At 41.0% G+C, this 14,588-nt stretch overlaps 1 protein-coding gene across 1 annotated transcript in view; it reads left to right on the top strand.

Moving 5' to 3' along the window:
* Nucleotides 1–14,588, top strand: part of Tmc1 (transmembrane channel like 1) — a gene marked incomplete at its 5' end in the record, with an annotated part of 100,745 nt that overhangs the window by 41,835 nt on the left and 44,322 nt on the right. The window contains 2 exons of the mRNA XM_075975253.1: nucleotides 4,585–4,691; nucleotides 7,259–7,357. Coding sequence (XP_075831368.1) covers nucleotides 4,585–4,691; nucleotides 7,259–7,357 — 206 coding nt within the window. The remainder of the gene's footprint in view (nucleotides 1–4,584; nucleotides 4,692–7,258; nucleotides 7,358–14,588) is intronic.

Genomic DNA, 14,588 nt, shown 5'->3' with positions numbered 1-14,588 from the left:
GACTAGAAATAACTTCAAATAGGCAAGCCAAAGCACAGAGTCTAAACGTCATACTATCCTGCTGGTCCATGAACTCCAGGAGACACAAAGTAAGCATGTCACTTAATTTTCTACTCCTAGACTCATTTGAAAAAAACATTGCATCATATAAGAGTTGAATGATGTTATTTACATTGTACTCACAAAACCAGCCATTTATTCGGCCTTTCTCATTTAGAAATGTGTGTGTTTGTGTGTGTATGTATGAGTGTGTGTGTGTGTGTGTGTGTGTGTCTTATTACTCATCTGTTCAAGCAAAAATCCTATGTGGTGATAGACTACAAATTACATTCCTTAATAATAAATAACCAGAGGGAGAGGTAAAGCCTTAATCTTTAATTTAAAAGAAACACAAGAAAATTCATGACAAGAATATGCATGCACTTAATTTTCACTTTGAAACACATGAAAGAATTTTGACACATTTATAATGTACTATGAAAGCAGCATTTATCAGTTGTGTTAAAAATATTAAAAGAATTAGCTATTTATGGGTGCAGACCAAATTGTAAATTTGAATAGCCTTAGCTTCAGAAATTATTTATATTCTTTCAGATATACATGTTCATTCCATAATTATTTTACATATTAAAAATTTAACTATAGTTCTACTTGAGGCGCCATCACATCATGATTAAGAGAGATCTAGATTGGAGGCAAAGAATTACAGATGAGGACTGCCTTAGAAGCGAGGCTTGTTACTCATCACCCGCATCTCCAAATCCTAGGGACTGGTTGACTAAACAGGTTAGCACACTGAGATCAAATAGGGAACTGAAGCACCAATTCATTACATTTCGGTCATAATTAATCAACCCTGCTTCTCTCAGTGTCCCTGTTTCAATTTTTGTGAACTTAACTAATAGAACTTAACACCATCAGCATTAGTAGCAGCTAAAGTGGATGTTGGTAAAGTTCTGACTGGCTGACCACTGAGGGATGCAAGCTAGGATCATCATCATTGTCATCGTTATCCTGATGGACACAACTATTTTCCACTAACACTCTTTCAGCTATACAGCATATGTAAGAGTTTTCTCTTTAGCAAATGCCAGCAACGTCCAGTATTACACAACATCTAGAATTATATATATATAGGGAGAGGCCCTTTTTGTATTGAGATAGGAAAAGGTATCCTGGTGCTTGGATGTCACCAATTGTCCCCTGTACCAGCTATAGTATCTCTGTCTTGTTAGTTCATTTCTCCCACTGTAGGTTGAATATGAATGGAACATGGCCTTCTGGATTCCTCAGTCCTCTGACTGTGTCTGAGTCTTTTCTAAACTCATGCTAGTTTTGATAAAGTCAGTTTTAGTGAAGTTCATTTTCTTTATACTTAGGATTTTAGTTTATTTATTTATTTATTTATTTATTAAAGATTTCTGTCTCTTCACCCCCACCGCCTCCCATTTCCCTCCCCCTCCCCCAATTAGGTCCCCCCCCATCAGCCCGAAGAGCAATCAGGGTTCCCTGCCCTGTGGGAAGTCTATACTTAGGATTTTGTAAAGAAATCATCTTCCAATGCTACAGAGAGAAACCCTGTCTCAAAAGACAAAAACAAACAAACAAATAAATTGGCCTTTAAATAAGAGTTATGAAACTGCTTTAGAAGAACCCAAATTGTAGTTTGGATGCTTTTGTCTTAGAAATATGTTTCATCTGTAATGTAGCTAATGGAGGAAGGGATGACTTCTCAACTATGCATTTTGCTTTCTGTATTTAATCAGTTAAAATCTATTATCAAGGAGCTTGCTTATCTGTGGTTGTGTGTGAGAACTGATGAAGGCCACAATGGCAACCAACTAAGAAAAGCTTAATAAAAACAAGCAGGTTAGGGAGGAAGGAAGGACAGAAGACAGGACAGATGGAAGAGGGAAAAGAAAACGGAAGGAGGGAAGGGGGAAGGATGAGGGAGAAAGGGAGACTCCATACTCTGCTCAGGTGTCTACATCAGGGGTCCCTCATGTGTTTGTACAGAGATCCTTACACAGCTGTCTGCAGGCAGTTGCTTGTTCTCTTCCAGTAAATGAGGGTTGCTTCTCTAAAACACTATTAGTGAGGCTGACTGAGCAGCCCTCAGGGAGTTGTTACCAGAGAACAGAGATAAGAGCTGTGCAATGGTATGAAATCCCTGGGAGCCAGGTCTGTGATCAGATGTCCCTGGTTGGGAGGAGTTCGGGTCTGCTTTAGTGCTGTGCAGGCAGGCCAGTGTACATGGTTGCAGTATCTTGGCAGGTCAGGTCCCAGATAACCCTTACAAGGAGCCGTGAGACCTAGTTCTCCTTATAAACATGAACACATATTCTTGGACATCGCAATAGATTCCTTCCTAAACACCCAAGTAGTGACTTACCACTTTTCAAATTTCTAACTGCCCCCCCCCAGAAAAAAATCAAAACTAACCAAACAAAAAACAAAAGCAAAGACACAAAACAAACCAAAACAACATAAGCTGCTCCTGTGCTGTGGGAACAAATAAACTGGTAACTGACAAAAAAGACTGAGTGTCCGAATGAGTGCTATTAAGGATGGGACATTGGCCTCTCCTTAGCAAGCAGAGGCTGCGACTGCTCTGTTGGGGCCTCGCCTTACCTGTTGGGAGTCTTTTCCAATGGGGAAGCTTCAGAGCAACAGGGCTAAAGAAGAGCACTGGTTCTCCATGGGGATTTTGCTCAATAAAAAGGTTCAGCGGTACTGATGTGGGGTTGCTGTGGCTGTGTGCAGATTCTCTGTGGATGACTGAAAGGGGTAATCAATAAGTCTCGGGGAACAAGAATCTAGATACTGTGAGCCTTCTCTCCAGCCTGGAATTCTTATTCTTATTTCACTGATATCAGCTTTAAGAAAATGTTGTCTGCTTATGTGTTTACATTCTTCTCAGTCAGCGAGAATCAGACAGACCTCTGCTCTCCCCTAGGGCAGGTGTGAGTTGACAGAGTCTCACCCGTTGCTGTCTACTGGACCCAAAGCTCACATGTGATTGTGAAGAGGCATGCTGGTCTCACCTCCACGCCCACAACAGAACACCTGTTTATTAACTAGCTCTTACAACTTAAATCAACCCATAATTTTTGACTATGTTCAGCCACATGACTTGGTACCTTTTCTCAGTAAGGCAGTCTCATCTTGCTTCCTCTGCCTTTGGCTGAAGACTGAATCTCTGCCTTTCCTCTTCCCAGAATTCTCATAGTCTGGTCGCCCCACCTATGCCTGGCCAATGGCCAATCAGTGTTTTATTAAACTAATCCAAGCGACAAGTCTTTACAGTGTACAAGAGTGTTATCCCACACCAATACTACTGTTGGGTTAGGGCACCCTACCCAACATGGTTTTGCCTCCCTTCAGCTGCACCTTCCACCGTTTCTCTCCTCCTTGAGATTCCAGACATGCAGGCTTTAGTTTTATTTGACTGCCCAAAGCTCCTGCCTGTCTCAGGATTTTGCAGCTTGGCATATTGCTGCCTCTGATGCCTGCTCCAATATCATCTTCTCTAACACCTTTTTTTGCATAAAACTGATCTAAAGCAACTCCTCTCAATAGTCTCCCTGTAGGACCTGTCTGGTTCCAATGCTCACTCACACACCCTCTATGTAATCCTCATACATGTTTGGATACATATAGTATATTTGCTGTTCCTGCTCCTCACTGAAACTTCACTCCTCAGAGCAGCTACAGCACCTGTGATAGTGGGCTCTGTCTTGAGGAAAAGCTCTGCCAGAATGCACTTAAGCTGTGTGGTGTGACTTACAGCATCTGTACCATCCCTTTAGCATGCCAATAGTGATGGGAAACAGCACCAGATGGTCTTAGACCCACCATGAGGGTACAGTCGACGTTTTTGGAGAAGGGTGTGCTTATCATGAGTCCTAGAAAAAGAGCACTGTAATCACTGTCATTGTCCCCAGCAGGAGTCATGGAACTAGAGCTACTGTGTCCACATGTCTCCTTGCTGGACTCAAGGACTAATGCACACACTATGTGTGGTAATTGTAGCTTCTAACCGAAGGGAAACCCTTCCTTAGATGGACCCTGAAGGTGTAGGCTGCACTTTGCTTTTACTGTAAAGCTACAGATTCATTCTGCTCCCTATGGAGTGCTGCCATGCCTTTGAAATATTCTTTCCAAGAGAAAAGAGTGGGAAAATTGCCAATATGAAATGGTCCAATGGCATGTCAGTTAGCAGATGTACTTCCAGTTTTTAAATTTTATTTTTATTTGTGCATGTGTGTGTGTGTGTGTGTGTGTGTGTGTGTGTGTGTGTGTGTGTTGGGGATGTGTGTGCAGATGTGTGCAGGTTGTTGGTTAGCCAGAAGAGGATGTCTGATTCCCTGGTTCTGGTGTAATAGACAATTGTGAGTTGTTTGATGTGGGTCTGGGAGCTGAATTCCTCATCTGGTGGAGCAGAGTAGTTAGAGCTCTTCATTGCGGAACCATGTTTCTGTTTCTGACTAGATTTACTTTGGAGGGCCACTAAGATAAAGCTACTGCTTTGTTGTTGTTGTTGTTTTGACTTTCTTCCAACCTTTACACTTTTTTTTGCAATAGGTCAGTTTGGTTCATCAGTGGCCTCATACTTTTTGTTCCTGCGGTGGATGTATGGTGTTAACATGGTTCTCTTCATCCTGACATTCAGCCTCATCATGTTACCAGAGGTAAGCTGTGACTTCCTGCTTGAAAAAGATACTGAAAAATAGTTTTACGTGAGTGCGCTCCTTCTGTCCTACCCCCAAACCTCCCTGCTCCTTTTAGAGTAACATGACAGACTAGTTATGGTCATTTCACAACTGATAGGATTAACAGACTTACCTTCAAAATAGTGGCCATAACCAAAGCTCCTTGCTCCAAGAGTATGTGACCCTCATAGAATTATATATAACAAGCTGTGTTTATGTCTAAGTATGTGCCTTAGGTGGGGAAAATCATGGTTTAATCAAAATCACATTGGTTTGTGGTTCAGTGTTAAGCACTGTTGGTCAGTGGGATGCCTACTGAGCTGTATTTACTTTTTCAAAATTTGCTTTCCAAGTTCTTCGTCACACAACTGAGAGGCCTAGCTTTGTAAACTGGAGGCGCACAACAGCAGCGGGGTTCTCCGACAATAAAGCTTCATTTGTCCCATGCACACAGTTGATGGGGGTCACTGATCATCGAGTGTTTTAAGATCAAAATCAGGAAAACAGAGGCTGAAGGAGAAACAAAACCCTGAGCTGATGTGGGAGGACTGAGTTGAGGCCAAACCACCAGGGTGCTTGCTGGCACCACCACATGAAGCCACTCAGGTGTCTTGGGGTGCTTATCCTTCTAAAACTGGGTGCAAATTTGTTTACCCTGCACAGAACCTGTTCTGCTACCAGTATTTTAAGACCAATTTGTTCAATACAACATTGTCAATAGTCCACCCTGTTTAAAGTCAGTGAGTTATCCAACGTTTGTAACAAGGCTCCTCGGGAACAGAATAATATTATCTTACAGCCCTAAAGAGATGCTGGCTTCCCACAGAGCAAAGTTTTTTCACATTCTGTATACAGAGCCTCACAAGATCATGAGGAGATTGTAGAGATTTTCGTCCTGTGTATGCCTCAAACACCTAGATTAGGTTTTACATAAGTTATTAATGATAGCTAAGTTATTTAGTATTTTTGGTTTCTTTTATCATCCAGATTTTCATTTTCGTCAGCTAGTTTTATAATTCCCATGACAATTCTGGGGCTTCGAAGTCTGCTTGGCTCAGGAGACAGTGGGAATAGATTCTTACCCAAGTTAAAAGTTTCAGGCAGTGCAGCCAAATGTGCGTATCTCACCCATCTCAGATGAAGCCATGCTTTATTTTTGCTTCTCTATCTAAGGAAACCCGAAACTCTGCACTCCGTCTCTGCCTGCTGCTACTCTCCTTGGCTTCAGAGGCAGGTAGAGCCTGGAGTCTTTTCCTCACATGCTGGGCCAGCTCGGCACAGAGGGAATGAAATGCTGTTGTTAATTCTTTGAACTCTACAAGATTATGTAAAACACAGTGTGCACACTGATGGAGTGAGCTGGGAATTAGTGTGTGTGTGTGTGTGTGTGTGTGCATGTACATGTATGCAAGATACTAAAGGACATCTTGTTTCCTGGAATATGATTTCCAACTTCTGAATAGGAACAAAAGATGACGAGCTCCCTGTGTGTTAACTGTGCAGAAACACCAGAGACCACAGCTAAGCATGTTCCAACCACACAGTCATATTTCAGAGCTGCCTTTACCCAGCAGCCCCACCTAGCATTGTTCTGAGGCATGTGGTCTTTTGTCCCAGACTTACATGTCTCTCTACAAGCCCAACAACTCGATTATGTTTGTTCTCTGCACCTCTCAACTTTGGAGTGAAGCCCTGTGTGGAGAAAGCACTTCTTCTTCTGTTCAGTTTAGGAAGCCGAAGAAGCCAAAGTACTGTAGTGCAAGATCATACCCTTTGTACAAATGGAATCATCAGGGATTAATTCCTAGCATTTGTTTGGACAGCCTCTGAGCCCAGGTTTTAACCTGCGCGTACTAACTCACTCAAAGAGAGGGAAAGTTCTTTTCACATCTGAAACAGCTTTTGCTTGGCCACCTGTTGGGGATGGATGATGCTTTACGGTGCTTTCCTGAGAACTTGCCTTATTCCTAACCCACTGCTCTCCAGTGCTGTTCTCCATCACACGGCTTCTCTGCTAGCTCATAGCATAGATCCCAGTGGAGATGGCACAGGGGCTGCTGTAGTCAGGACGTGAGTGTGTGCTCCCAGGAGATCCCCTCTGATTGATTACAGGCTTGGTTTTCCTGAGGCTTTGGTCCCTTCCATTGAACCCTCCTTCCACCTCCTCTCCTGAAACTCTCCTCTCCCATGAAACTATGGGTCGTACCATTTTGCCAAACACTGAGGTGTCCCCCAAGACTACCTTTCTTCTTCTACATGTGGCTACTACCAGGGTGGTCGTGAGCATGGGCTCCCCAGCAAGCCTCCTGGTGACTGTGGTTGGCTTGCTCTGCTCTTCATCCAGTGAACTGAGGGTGCAGGGGCTTTACTTCCTTTGTTCTTAATTCTGGACTTTGTGGATTCCCAGAAAACAAGACCCCACATGGAGACCCGCAGAGTCCAAATGCAAAGTGTTCAGAAGTGTTTTTAAATGAAACCATTTGTGATCACATGTGTAGCTCAGATTTTGTGTCCAATTGTTAACTTCTCTTTTTTGCTTCAACCAGTACCTCTGGGGTTTACCATATGGCAGCTTACCTAGAAAAACAGTACCAAGAGCTGAAGAGGCATCTGCAGCCAACTTTGGCGTGTTGTACGACTTCAATGTAAGTGTTTCCACACATATTCATGACCATTTAAAAATCATTTGGGGATATGATACAACTCTGTGATGATGCAACCATTCATAGCGGAAAGAGCTTTTCTCTGTTGCTGTTGTCCTGAAACACTGTGGCCTCTTACAGGGCTAGTAGAATGTCTTAAGAGATATGTCCCTGCCTCCTGTTATAAAAGACTGTATGACTGTATGTGTAGAAGTGTGTGTTTGTGTATGAATAAGGTTTACACACGTTATATGATTATGTAGGAATATTGACTGTGGGTTAAAGATGAGTTCAGACTCCAAAGATTTCAGTCAAATATTCCTTATTCTCCCTTTGGAAAAGAACAAAGGAAGAAGAATTTGCAAATGTGCTTTTGAAAAAAATCTCATGGGATTCTTTGGGAGTTTATTTTTTTTTACTTGATATTAACCTCTTCACAATTCTATACAAGATTCATAATATTACTTGTCACTGCTAAATCAAGTTAAACATTTATATCCCGAGAAATACCCAATTCTAATAGTAAAATAAGCACTACTTTGCTGTAGTATTGAAATAAATAATATTCTATTATGGTACTGAAGTTAGTCTTATTCACTACCGTAGTCTGTTTCAAGAAAAAACCTAAACTAAGGAATTACATCTATCAGGTTAGCCTATGAGGAAGTCTGTGGGGGGGCATTTTCTTAATTTATGATTGATGTGGGAGGGCTCAGCACACTGTGGGTAGTGTTACTCCTGGGTAGGTGGGCTTGGGCTATTTCAGAAAGGCAGCAGGCCAAGAATGCCCACAGGCATTTTTCCTCCATAAATTTCTACTTTGTTAAGTTCCTTCTTCCAGGTTCCTGCCTTGAATTCTGCCTTGGCATCCCAGGATGATGAACTACAATCTATCAGATGAGAGAAATCCTTTTCTCCCTAAGCTGATTTTGGTCAGTGTTTTAGCACAGCAACAAAAAGCAAGTTAGAACTTTTCATTACTGTAGCACAGACTTATTCCTGTCAATTAAAAGACTATTTTGGGGTATGACTCAAGTCTGTAATGATGCAATTCTATGAATTGTTTTCAGAATACTAACCAGATCAGAGATGCTTGGAAGCATGTCAGTAGGAAAGTTCTCAGGCAAAGTTTAGGAAATTGATAATTAGATCTTTTTTTTTTTTTGGAAAATTTTGACCGAGCATCAAATTTTGCATATTTGATGTGCTAAGGATATAAAAACCTGATTTCCTCTTCATTGTTAACATGTGAATTCACAGAAATTTTGGTTTCTAAATTTAGAGCTTCTTAATGCAGGAAGATGGCTGCTCCATATTCTTTCCAGCTCTTAATATGGTCCTCACCAAACTGGTGAATGGCTCTCATGAACCCTACTTTCTCTATGGTTGGACTATTTCTAGACCTTTTTTCTCAAATTAATGAAACAGATGACATTTAGCATTGTGAGTCTCATGACTAGCAATCCTGAGTGAGGCAAAGATTTTTTAGATCTATGTGATAAAAACCACAGAAATGAATTTATGTGATCAGTACCAGAAGACCCAGATTTTCAGATGGAAATCCAGTCTCTAGGAGGACATGGTGAGCTACCAAGGAAGCAGAAAGCATAGACTAAGAAGTAAAGGTGCCATTTTGAATCTTTGGTCACCCTAATTGGACATTTCAAGTTAGCATTTGTTCACTAAATATAAGCATGCATCGGCCTTATAAAAATAGAATGCAGATCTTGACTGATTGTACTCGTAGTAATAGGAGGAAGATAGGTAACTAGTATGTGTGTGCCATCCACCATGTTTGCACAGTGGGAACAAGAATAACAATCAGAGGGTCCTGGAGAGTCCTGGTCAGGGGTGGTGTCTTAGTTACCTCTCTCTAGCTGTGGTAAGATACTATGCCTAAGGCAACTTATAAAAGTTTAATTGGGCTTCTGGTTCCCAAGGGCTATGGTCTATGATGGTAGAGTGAAAATGTAAACATAGGCAGCAGAAACAGCAGCTGAGACTTCACATCTTAATCCACAAGTAGGAGTCAGAGCATACACTGGGAATAATATGAGTCCTTTGAAATCTCAAAAACTGTTCCTAGTGATGAACCTCCTCCAGCAAGCTCACACCTCCTTGTCCTTCCTAAACAGTTCCACCAACTGGGAACTGAGTAGTCAAATGTAAGAGCCTGTGGGGACCATTTTCTTTCTAGTCACCGCATGTGATTAATTCGACTTGAAAGTTTTAATTCGAGATAGTCTTTGAATGGCACTTCTAAGTTTGAGACTTTAAACTTTTGAGTTTCATCTTGGTATAATTTACATAACATTAAATTCACTCACCAATGTAAGTGTATGATTTAATAATTTCAAGTGAGTCTATGCAGCAGGAATCACAATTGAGCATTAAAACACTTCCCTCACCACCCAAGGAGCCTGTCTGTAGCCTAGCCCTAGCCCTCACCTCCCAATCTTTTACAACTATTGCATCTATTTCTTTTTTGTTATGGTTCTGCCTTTTCTAGAATTTTTAAAGGAATAAATGCAATCATGTGACACTTCATATTTGTAGTCTGATATCTTTCATTTATTATATTTTCGGTTTCCTTAAATTATACATACATTTCAATTTATTGCCGAGAACACTGTATTCCATGGCTTTAATTTCCTTTGTTTGTCCATTTACTGCGTTTTCCTGATGTTTTGGTTATTTTGAGTAATTATATCTGCTGTGAGTATTTGCTTTAAATGCTGCTTGTGGACATACACTTTCATTTCTGTTGACTGGAGAAGTCTCAGTGGAGTTACTGAGTATATATGTGCCTAACATTTTAGGAAGTTACTGGTGTCCAGAGTAGCTGCCGCACATTAAGTGTTTCCACAACAGAGCTTAAGGAACATACTCCTCCTTATCTTTACCAGTTGACATTCTTATTCCTTTTGATTCTAGTGTTCTCTATTGAAGTTGTCACAGTATTTCTTCGTAAATTTAATTCACATTTTCTTATCATATGTTGACAGCATAGTTACATCTTTTATGGGGTACCACGTAATGTTACAATGTTTTAATACAACATAAAAAGATTAAATCAAGCTAATTAACCTATCGTGGATGTCAAATATCTAATGATTTTTGTGATGAGAACATTTGAAATTAACTATCTTAATATTATTTAAGTGCCCAGGACTTGGTTATTTGTTATGTCTGTTGTGTTTTGCAACAGATTTAAAAGTCTCATACATAATCTTCCTGCCTGAGTGAGGTTCTGTGTCCTTTAATTATCGTACCCAGATCTTCCCTTCCCTAGGCTCCATTCCACTTCTCGTTTCTTTGTGTTTGCTTGATTAGGCTGCACATAAGTAAGAACATGTGGCATTTGTCTTTCTGTTTGGCTTAGAAAGCAAACAGCAGTTAGGAAACAGAATGGCTGCACAAGGCTTATTGTATCAGACAAGGCTGGATTTGTGGTTAGGGCAAGGTAATGAGAGGTCTTTTATATTATAATAACCAAATAAATAAGTGCAGTCAGAATCTAATGAGGATTTGCTGAAGGATCCATGGGAAATAAGATTAGCTAATTGCTCATCAAATATGATTATTTCTACAGAAACATTAATATTGTTATTTTATGAGATGTTGTAAGTTTTATGGGTCTTGAAGTTTGGGAACCATTTTCTGCATTGATTTAGTCAAAGATTTTATTCTAACTTTGTTAGGGAAAGTCTTTGACTAATGTCAGGAGTATTTGTTTTTTTTCCATTTGTGTCAGGAAAAAGAATTCACCCACCCTAGCATAAACAGAAATGACTGGGGAGGTAACAGTTGCATAGATAACTATGTAGATAATGATAACTATAGATTAATAGATTACAGAGTAGATCACAACTAGTAGTTTAACAACCAAAAGATAATTTTATTTATAACTAATCTTTATTCTAGGAAAGGTGAACTTGATTGTTCCTGCTTTACAAATGGGGAGTCTAGGGGCTCCAGGGCCTTGCTATTTTCCCTCAGTTCCTCTGGTGGTAAATGACAGGGTTGGAGTCTTAGAACAACCCTGCAGTTGTCTCTGTGTGTACTGCCAGAGGCCCTGAAGGAATTAGAACTTTTATTAGGAATGCAGAATTTTATATATGGAATTACTGTAGAAATCATCCACTCCATGCCCAAGATTAGACATGGAGAAAAGTGAGCTCAGGTTGGCTGAGCAAGTCCTAATCTAATTTTCTACTTGTGTTCTGTGTGCCAGCAGCAACTTTCCTGTCCTGATTTTCAGTAGAATTCTCATGGCTGTTTCTCGAAAATTGATTGGCTTTGTCAATGCTGTGTCCACCCCAGAGGGAAGGGACCAAAGCAGTTTGATCCCCTTTCCTACCTCAATAGTAAACTTGTCCTTTACAAATCTGTACCTCATATGAAAAGGCAGACTTCTAACATCTTGCCCGAGTTTTGACTTGTTCATCTGTACAGTGACTTTACGGAAGGATTTTCTCTATATCATAAGGTGAGTTCAGAATTCCATCATGCTTCCTCAGAGGAGAACATAGGAAACTCTTCATTCTGGCTTCCATGGAAGTAACCAGGAAGGAAAGTGTGTTCAGGTCCAGGGCTGAGATGACCAGTAGATGGGCAGTTACGCCATGGGTTAGATAGCTTCTTTCAGGCAAAGGAAGGAAAGCAAGCCCTTTAGTCTGCAATTACAGAACACTAAAAGTAGATGCAAGCATGACCTCTTGTGGTAGAAGAATCTACTAAATAGAAAGGGTCAGAAAAACTGGGGAAGAAGTATGAACGTTCTAAGGAACTTCTAATACAGTGAACTCCAGTTGGGAATCTCGGAGCCTCCACTCTAGCTCAGCTGTGTCTTTAAAGCACGTTCTTCTACTCATCAAGACCTCTCATTAGTATAGACACGTATCATGTGGCAGTGTGAAAGTAACCAGTTTTATGGTTCCTCAGAGCCAGAAATTGTCACTCACAGAGCAAAGTGGTTTTGATCCGTTTATTGAGTGCCTAATGATAGGTCATACTGTTCAGGAGGGAAATCTATTTTATGAAAATAGCAAGAAACAGAGAGACTAATATGTATGCTATAAACTAAATAGGCAGAAATGTTATAATTGGAATTAGTTGAATTAGAAAAGGGACTCTGAGTCTGTGTTAATCATCATTCTATCACAACAAGGAAATAGCTGGGATAATTGATTTATATAGAGAAAAGGCTTACTTTGCTTGTTGCTCTGGCGAGTCTGTCCCAGTCAGAGAGACTTGTGGCTTTGCTTACCTGGTGCAGGTGACAAAGGTAGGGAGTTGGTTGTGGAGCACACTGCTCATCTCCAGCCTCAAAGCAAAAGCAGAGGAAGAGGCCATCCCTTGAAGAGTTTACTTCCTGACTCTTCGCAATGAGCTTTCCTTAGAGACTGTCTCCCACTGGTCTTGGCCTGAAAACCTTTAACACATGGGCTTTGGGGCTGGGCGGTCCACATGCAGACTGCAGCAGTTGGGAAGACAGAGGATGCCTCTGTTGGCAGAGCTCTTGGAGACACAGGGATGATGTGGGAAAATGGGGAGAAACCATAGTTTCAGTATCCTAGTAGGGAGAAGGAAGGTGGAGCAAGGTTGAAATTTGTAAGGTTTTTAAGCTGGCAGTGGACACTGAAATCACAGCCTTGAAAGAACATGCTTGGAATAAAAAGGAATGCACTCAGCTTTTTAGCTTGAAGGTGTCTTGCACAGTGTGGATGGCTAAACAGTGAGTTGACTTTGCCTTCCATTGTACTGGTCATAAGGATGTTAGGGAGTTTAGAAGCCTTTAAAGGGCCAGGAAAGAAGAGATAACAAAGCCATGAGCATTAAATTTTATATTTAACATTGCATTTTGTCTTCATAACAAGTCTTCAGGTTAGAGGCTATTAATATATTTACAGTTGCCAAAGACAACACAGATAATTAAGGGGCGTGCTGAAATTCTAACTAAAATCTGGTTGACTTCCATGTCAAGTTGTTTGTTTTATTTTGACATCTCATCTCAAGCCTAGTTCCTTCATATCCCCTCCCTGAAGCTTGTCCTCAAAGGACCTTGGTTTGCAGTGGTAGGAATGTTGAGAGATAGGGGTTTGGTTTCTTGTTTACCCAATGTTAACAGCTCTTTCCAAAGGAACACTGTTTACTCTGGACACAGCTCAGGTCAGCTTCTTCTTCTCTTACTGTGTTGACCACACTCAGAGAGATTTTTTTGTGACTTCTACATAGGATAATATATTCTCTATTTAAGTATCCCAAATGCATCTTTATTTTCAGGGAGTAAATTTAGATACAAATGGCTTTAGTTTTCTCAAGAAATAGGAAACAAAACCAGGTTACATGAGAAGGTATTTGAGGGAGAAATTTTTATAGAAAAGGAAGGAAAAGGAGGCAGGGCCTAGACAAAGAGAACAACCACAAATCATGGCAAGTCTGACCCATGCAAAGGAAACTGAAGAGGAAATACTGTTTAGGGGAGTCTGAAGCTTGAGGGAGTTTGTACTGGCCCGCCATAACCTGCTTCTATCAAATATGCCCCATATGTTCAGCGACTGGCTGCACATTGTATGTGCATCGTATGTGGCCTCAATGTGAAGCGTCATGATGGATCCTAAGTATGAAAGCTGGAGACTGTCTCTGGAAGGAGCTGAGCAGCACACCTGTTCCCAAGAGGTCTGCTGGCCTGGAACTGACTTAACCTCCTTTGAACTTCAACAGAAATAAAACCCTGGCAGCATGGTCGCTTTGCCACAGTTATTGTTTAAGCTTACTTCCGGGGCTGGGTCAGCAGGCATCCACCTCTTACATAATCCTTCCTTGGTGACATGACCCCAAACAGCAGGCTCAGCTTCTTGGGGAGAAAGACAAGTTTGTACATTTCCACCCAGAAATCCGGGTCTTCCCTTTGATAGCCTTTGACCGAAAAGGGCGAGGAGCATCTCATCTGTGGGTCTAGTGACATTCGTGTAGCCTTCATGGAACAGGGTAGAATACTGTAGGGACACATGGCCAGGGACTGGCAGTATCTAAGGCTGTCCACCCTTAGCTACCATATTTGCCTCACTTCCTCAATATCCAGCACCATTTGCTCAATGGGCTCTCCTAAAGTCTTTAAAGGAAGAAACAACTTACTATTTATTTTACAACCGAGATCTTTTTCTTGGTTCTTTAGTTGTTCATCCTGTTACTCCAAGACTTCATTAAAACCCACGTAACTAATGAGAGA

This window comes from Microtus pennsylvanicus, chromosome 5 (assembly GCF_037038515.1).
Source record: "Microtus pennsylvanicus isolate mMicPen1 chromosome 5, mMicPen1.hap1, whole genome shotgun sequence".
Classification (NCBI taxonomy): Eukaryota; Metazoa; Chordata; class Mammalia; order Rodentia; family Cricetidae; genus Microtus; species Microtus pennsylvanicus.
This window is presented reverse-complemented; position numbering and strand designations above follow the sequence as displayed.